The sequence below is a fragment of the Mytilus trossulus genome, chromosome 5, assembly GCF_036588685.1.
Source record: "Mytilus trossulus isolate FHL-02 chromosome 5, PNRI_Mtr1.1.1.hap1, whole genome shotgun sequence".
In the NCBI taxonomy this organism is placed as follows: Eukaryota; Metazoa; Mollusca; class Bivalvia; order Mytilida; family Mytilidae; genus Mytilus; species Mytilus trossulus.
The window spans coordinates 66,430,569-66,438,468 of NC_086377.1; the positions used below are offsets into that span (position 1 = coordinate 66,430,569).

The 7,900-nt window shown below is 36.0% G+C and overlaps 1 protein-coding gene across 1 annotated transcript; it reads right to left on the reverse strand.

The window, feature by feature from the left end:
* Window positions 1-3,820: 3,820 nt before the first annotated feature.
* On the reverse strand, window positions 3,821-7,549 carry LOC134719818 (zinc finger protein 501-like). Its single transcript, XM_063582770.1, has 2 exons — window positions 7,480-7,549; window positions 3,821-5,344 (listed from the first exon to the last, which is right to left on the reverse strand). The coding sequence occupies exon 2, from the start codon at window positions 5,246-5,248 to the stop codon at window positions 4,127-4,129; it is 1,122 nt and encodes a 373-aa protein (XP_063438840.1). The 5' UTR covers window positions 5,249-5,344; window positions 7,480-7,549; the 3' UTR covers window positions 3,821-4,126.
* Window positions 7,550-7,900: the final 351 nt, after the last annotated feature.

Here is a 7,900-nt window from a genome sequence, read left to right on the forward strand (position 1 = left end):
TGCTCTTTCTTCTACTATCATCGAGTGATCATCCAGATGTGGTTAAGTGCTCTATCTTATACTGTTTTCAAGAGGTAGTTCAGGTGTGTTTATGTGCACTATCTTTTACTCTGTCCGAGTGGTATTTCGGATGTGTGTATGTGCTCTATCTTCGAGAGGATGTTCACAGTGTGTTTATTTGATCTATCTTATACTGTCTCCGAGTGATAGTTCGGATGTATTTATGTGCTCTATCTTATGTCTTCGAGTGGTAATTCGGTGTGTGTATGTGTTCTATTTCATACGGTCTCCGAGTGTTAATTCGGGAGTGTTATGTGCTCTGTTATATACTGTCTCCGAGTGGTAATTCCGGTGTGTGTATGTGCTCTATCTTATACTCTCTTGAAGTGATAATTCGGGGGTGTAAATGTGCTCTATCTTAAACTGTCTCAGAGTGGTAATTCGGGTGAGTGTATGTGCTCTATCTTATACTGTCTTCGAGTGGTAATTCGAATGTGTGTATGTGTTTTATGTTATGCTGTATCTGAGTGGTAATTCGAGTGTGTGTATGTGTTCTATTATATACTGTCTCCGAGTGGTAATTCGGATTTGTGTATGTGCTGTATCTTACACTATATCCAAGTGGTAATTCAGGTGTGTGTATGTGCTCTATATTATACTGTCTCCGAGTGGTAATTCGGATGTGTGTATGTGCTGTATCTTACACTATATTCAAGTGGTAATTTGGGTATGTTTATGTGCTCTATCTTATACTGTCTCTGAGTGATAATTCGGGTGGGTGTATGTGCTCTATCTTATACTGTCTCCGAGTTGTAATTCGAGTGTGTGTATGTGCTCTATCTTATACTGTCTCCGAGGAGGTAATTCGGATGTGTTTTTGTGCTCTATCTTATACTGCCTCAAAGTGGTAATTCGGGAGTGAGTATGTGATCTATCTTATACTGTCTCCGAGAGGTAATTCGGGTATGTGTATGTGCTCTATCTTATACTGTCTCCGAGTTGTAATTCGAGTGTGTGTTTGTGCTCTATCTTATACTGTCTCCGAGAGGTAATTCGGGTTTGTGTATGTGCTCTATCTTATACTGTCTCCGAGTTGTTATTCAAGTGTGTGTATGTGCTCTATCTTATACTGTCTCCGAGAGGTAATTTGGGTATGTGTATGTGCTCTATCTTATACTGTATCCGAGTTGTAATTCGGGTGTGTATGTGCTCTATCTTATACTGTCTGCAAGTGGTAATTCGGATGTGTGAATGTGATTCATCTTCTACTGTCTCGAAGTAGTAATTCGGATGTGCATGTGATCTATCTTCTACTGTCTCCAAGTGGTTATTGGGATGTGTGTATGTCCTCTATCTGATACTGTTTCCGAGTGGTAATTCGGGTGTTTATAATTGCTCTATTTTATACTGTCTCCGAGTTGTAATTCGAGTGTGTGTATGTGCTCTATCTTATACTGTCTCCGAGAGGTAATTCGGGTGTGTTTATGTGCTCTATCTTATACTGTCTCCAAGTGGTAATTCGGGTATGTGTATGTGCTCTATCTTATACTGTCTCCAAGTAGTAATTCGGATGTGTGTGTCTTCTATTGTATACTGTCTCCAAGTGGTAATTCGGGTGTGTGTATGTGCTCTATTTTATACTGTCTCCGAGTGGTAATTCTGGTGAGTTTATGTGATCTATCTTATACTGTCTCTGAGTGGTAATTCAGGTGTGTGTATGTGCTCTATCTTATACTGTCTCCGCGTGGTAATTCGGCTGTATGTATGTGCTCTATTATATACTGTCTCCGAGAGGTATTTCGGGTGTGTGTATGTGCTCTATTTTATACTGTCTCCGAGTGGTAATTCTGGTATGTTTATGTTCTCTATTTTATACTGTCTCCGAGTGGTAATTCTGGTATGTCTATGTTCTCTATTTTATACTGTCTCCGAGTGGTAATTCGGGTATGTGTATGTGCTCTATTTTATACTGTCTCCGAGTGGTAATTCTGGTATGTCTATGTTCTCTATTTTATACTGTCTCCGAGTGGTAATTCGGGTGTGTGTATGTGCTCTATTTTATACTGTCTCCGAGTGGTAATTCTGGTATGTCTATGTTCTCTATTTTATACTGTCTCCGAGTGGTAATTCGGGTGTGTGTATGTGCTCTATTTTATACTGTCTCCGAGTGGTAATTCTGGTATGTCTATGTTCTCTATTTTATACTGTCTCCGAGTGGTAATTCTGGTATGTCTATGTTCTCTATTTTAAAACTGTCTCCGAGTGCTAATTCGGGTGTGTGTATGTGCTCTATTTTATACTGTCTCCGAGTGGTAATTCTGGTATGTCAATGTTCTCTATTTTATACTGTCTCCGAGTGGTTATTCTGGTATGTCTATGTTCTCTATTTCATACCGTCTCCGAGTGGTAATTCTGGTATGTCTATGTTCTCTATTTAATACTGTCTCCGAGTGGTAATTCTGGTATGTCTATGTTCTCTATTTTATACTGTCTCCGAGTGTAATTCTGGTATGTCTATTTTCTCTATTTTATACTGTCTCCGAGTGCTAATTCGGGTGTGTGTATGTGCTCTATTTTATACTGTCTCCGAGTGGTAATTCTGGTATGTCTATGTTCTCTATTTTATACTGTCTCCGAGTGGTAATTCTGGTATGTCTATGTTCTCTATTTTATACTGTCTCCGAGTGGTAATTCTGGTATGTGTATGTTCTCTATTTTATACTGTCTCCGAGTGGTAATTCAGGTGTGTGTATGTGCTCTATTTTATACTGTCTCCGAGTGGTAATTAGGGTGTGTGTAAATTTGTATGTGCTCTATTTTATACTGTCTCCGAGTGGTAATTCGGGTGTGTGTATGTGCTATATTTTATACTGTCTCCGAGTGGTAATTCTGTTGAGTTGATGTGATCTATCTTATACTGTCTCTGAGTGGTAATTCAGGTGTGTGTATGTGCTCTATCTTATACTGTCTCCGCGTGGTAATTCGGCTGTGTGTATGTGCTCTATTATATACTGTCTCCGAGAGGTAATTCGGGTGTGTGTATGTGCTCTATTTTATACTGTCTCCGAGTGGTAATTCGGGTGTGTGTATGTGCTCTATTTTATACTGTCTCCGAGTGGTAATTCGGATGTGTGTATGTGCTCTATTTTATACTGTCTCCGAGTGGTAATTCTTGTGAGTTTATGTGATCTATTTTATACTGTCTCCGAGTGCTATTTCGGGTGTGTGTATGTGCTCTATTATATACTGTCTCCGAGAGGTAATTCGGGTGTGTGTATGTGCTCTATATTATACTGTCTCCGAGTGGTAATTCGGGTGTGTGTATTTTCTCTATTTTATAACATGTATAATATGTCGGGTTCGTCCGAACATGAGCAACACGACGGGTGCCACATACATGTGGAGCAGGATCGGCTTACCCTTCCAGAACACGTGAGGTCACCCCCAGTTTTTGGTGGGCTCATGATGGTTCTTCTTTAGTTTTCAGTGTTGTGTCGTGTATACTATTGTTTGTCTGTTTGCCTTTTATTCGTAAGCCATTGCGTTGTTAGTTTGTTTTCGATCTATGAGTTTGACTGTCACTCTGGGATCTTTTGACCCTCTCTTTTGTGTCTAAAAAATGTCAATTCGTGCGTGTACCTTAGTGTCAGTTATATGCGTCTTTTTCGAAGGAAACGACGATTTTAACTTCGACGGTTGGTGGTCAGTGTCATTCTTTTATTTCCTTTATAAATTAATTTCGAAGCACGCAAGCTTTAATATATTTTTTTTAAGAATTTATCATTAATTTTAATAACGAAAACATTAATCAGAATATATTTTAACGAAAAAGGCTGGCATTATATTTTAGCGTAAACATGGTAAAAGGCTGGCATTATATTTTAACGAAAAAGGCTGGCATTATATTTTAGCGAAAAAGGCTGGCATAAACCCCTACCATCAAAGTTAAATGATAATTTCCTATTTATTAAACACTATATATATCAAATATATAATATAATGTTTAATACGACTTGTCAGATAAGGCCATACAAAAGGTAATTTGTTCAGAGTTTCCTCCCTTAGAAATATAGGTAAGAATGGCATGAATGGCAGCCTTGACATCCCTGATTTTGCTTATTTTGAACTAAACTAATGTGTCCTTCTTATTATTATGCTTTGTCATATGTCTGGCATATAAAATTGAAAGGCTAAATGTTTGACCACATGTTTCACATTCATATGGGTTCTCGCCTGTATGTATTCTCATGTGATTCTGTAAGTTATGTTTCAGAATAAAATCTTTTTCACAAATATCACATTTATAAGGTCTTTCAACACATTTAGAATGCCTGCTTGCGTGTCGTTCAACGTCGATTTTATAATTAAAACCTCTACCACATACATTACACGCAAATGGTAGATCGCCAGTATGTATTCTCATGTGTAGTCGTAAGTGTTCCTTCCTAGTGAACGTTTTATCACATATTTCACATTGATGAGGTCTATCACCAGTATGTGTTCTCATATGTCTCGTTAAGTCAGGACGCTGACTAAATTCCTTTTCACATACATCACATTTACACATTTTACACGGTTTATCACCTGTATGTGTTCTCATGTGGGTCCGCATGTGAGAACTCTGTCTAAATGCCTTATCACATATATCACATTTGTATGGTTTATCACCAGTATGTGTTCTTGTGTGTTTTTGTAAGAGATTTGACATACGAAATACTGAGCCACAAACGTCACATTTATAAGGTTTATCAACAGTATGTATCCCCATGTGTTGCTGTAGGTATTTATTTTTACTGAAATCCACACCACACATTCCACATTTAAAACGTTCATTACCTTTAGGTTTTATAATGCGACTCTTTTTTTCTGTCTTGTCCTGTCCACCGTTGATTGTCTCTAAATTGTCTGTAGGTTTGTCGTCAGGGGAGATACCTGTTAAAATCTCTTTATTTTTCGTTTCTGATAACCCATCCCTGTTCATCAGTTGGTTTGTACTAGTCTTATCAAGAGGAATGACTGTAAGTTTATTTTCAGTATCAGAAAGCATTTTTGTTTCTGTCTTGTCCTGTCCACCGTGGACAATCTCTAAGTTGTCTGTAAGTTGTTCAGGGTCTGTCTTGTCCTGTCCACCATGGAACGTCGCTAAATTGTCTGTTGGTTGGACAACTGTTAAAATCTCTTTATTCTCCATTTCCAAAAATCTATCTTTTCCCGCCCTTTCCTGTCCACTACGACCAATGTGAAACATCTTAGAATTGTCTCGGCAGGTTAGAATAACAGGGATTGTAACGAAGAATGCTATATTTCCACGATTTTATCTTTTCTTCTTGTCCACTCAGCCAACCTTAAAATGATAAAATTTAAGTGTATATTATTTACTTAGTTAATAAATACATGGAATATTCCTCTCTGAACGTCGGGATTGCCTTGTGCGACGAAAACTTATTTCAAATCTTAAAACAAATAGAAAAGATTGAATAATAAATGTACTTTAAATCGGTACTGATTATCATTGTGTGCGATGTCTTTAGTTATAAAACAAAACGAAAAAGAAAATAACTATGTTAATTTTATATTCAGAAGTTAAGTTAAAAAAAGTATAGACAGTATAGAATAAAACATTCATTTCGCTTGGATTCGGGAGATATAAAGATTTTTTCACCCTCGAAGTGTCATATTGCCCTCGGTCGATGCCCTGATGAAATATGTTTTTCTTGGGTGAATAAATCTTCATATTTCCCTCAGGTACGGGAAATAAATGTATACAATTAACTTATACAAATATTCAATGGAAACATGCAAACAACTGTGCCATGAGCGCATGATACGTCCGTCACTATTTCGATAAAGTTCAATAATTTCTCAATATGTTATATCAGTTTATAGAAAAAAAACAATAGTAACTAAATGGAGGTTATCTTAATAGATATGAATCTGTCATCAAAGTCTAATGACAACCGTTTTTAGCACTTTGAGGATATTGTACGAAAACGTGAAATTCACCCCTTTTTCCGACGTAGTCGGTATAGTTTCTGTTTGTGTCCTTTGAACTTAAGGACGCTTAACTATGGCAACAGAATACGCATGCTCGAAAATCCTTTCTGTGATTAGACAAAATGCTGTCATGGTGGGTGATTTGGTTGTGTTCGAAAAAACGTCTCGTTTATTATATCGTGATGGAAAGCAAGTGAAAAACTATAAATATTTGAACTAGATCTTACAAAGATTTATATTTTTATTAAAATGATTGTTTCTTCAATAGCTCTTTGCATCCATGACAGTTGTTTATTCGGGACAATCATATAATTTTCAATGTAAAATTTGTTGTACGAACGTACATGAATTTTAGAACGCACCTTCGCATGTGAGATTTCGACGGGGTTTTGGTGAATATAACAGAATGATACGAGGACCGAGAATACTGAACACAAACAGAGAAAACGTTATTTGAATCGTCTATCGAAATGACAGTTTTAAACATATACTCAAATTTAAATACGTCATTGTACGTCGGATATCTTTTTTAAAGATAGTTCTTGTTATAAATAAAATCTTAAAACTCAAAAACATAAAATCTATAAGATTTAAAGAAATCAAAAGGAAACTGACAGCAATAGTAATAAACTATCTACCAAAGTGCCACAAATCAAATCTGAAAAAATTGTTGAGTTATTGTCCAAAAACTGGAAAATCCCCCCTTTTGTAATAACCCCCCCCCCCCCCCCCCCCCCCGTAAATTTGGAACATATAGTCTAACACTGATAATAATTAAAAGGGAGCTCATTTTGCTGGAAATAAATTAATCACTAATCTTTCTTGCAAAATGGTGAAATTGCTTTTCGTAATTGTCCGAAAACTTGAAAATCCACCCTTTTTATTGAATAAACCCTTAAACTCAGAAACGGTTAAACCGCATTTTATAAAAGATATGGTTAAAATCTCAATTCAAATTCCTAATGAAGTTCGTAAACATAATAACCCATGTAATAATTTATAAGCAGTGTAAGCGAGGTAAATTAAATCCAAATTTTACCTAAACAAGTAATTGTCCATTAACCACCATTAACCAGGGCACCCCTGTTTCCACCCTTTTTTGGTCCCTTATTTTGGGCCATCACTTCCTTTCTGGTATGGAAACTTGTGGTATAATTTTAGAGAGATTTATATACTGGAAACAGAAAAATGCTTATATGAGCCCCATTTTATCCCCTATGCCGTAAACACCCAAATCAATCCCAACCTTCCTTTTGTAGTTATTAACCTTGTGTTTGAATTTCAAAGATTTTATTGATTGTAAAACGAGGGAGATTCTTATAACTTATCAATGTTAAATAGGCTTTCCATACATTTTCCGATCAAACAAAGAATTTCGGATGAACGTGATTTTGCCGGTTAAAAATACACACTTTTTTTATATTCATCTTGATTTAAGTGAATATATAAATTACTATATCAAATTGCAATTATTCAAACTCTTACCTTTTGTTAGACTAGTAAATGTAAACAAGCTTAATTCAACCTTAACGTGACGTGCATCTCGAAGCAAAATTCAAAGGGAGATAATAAAGATATACCTATGGAACGCCTGATTGCAAATATTGGAATGCAGTACAGAATAGTATGTAACCTTTTAAAACAGTTAGTATGTCACCTTAGCTCAAATTAACTAGAATCCAAAAGACCCATATAAATATAAATTATGAATATAAAAAAAAATCATAAAGCTTCCAGCGAAACCATTATTTTTAAGACTAATTCTAATCTATAATACTAAAATTACGAGGTCCAATTTGTCAGCCGTCATCACGCAAAAACGACGAATCAAAGAATTCAACTTTATATATAACTTATATAGTACAAAGGTGTAGATTAAAAATTACACCACTCCAGGCCCTTTTGT

Excerpts from the sequence above, each read along its gene's own strand:
- LOC134719818 (XM_063582770.1), bottom strand. The coding sequence starts at position 5,248 with ATGTTTCACATTGGTCGTAGTGGACAGGAAAGGGCGGGAAAAGATAGA.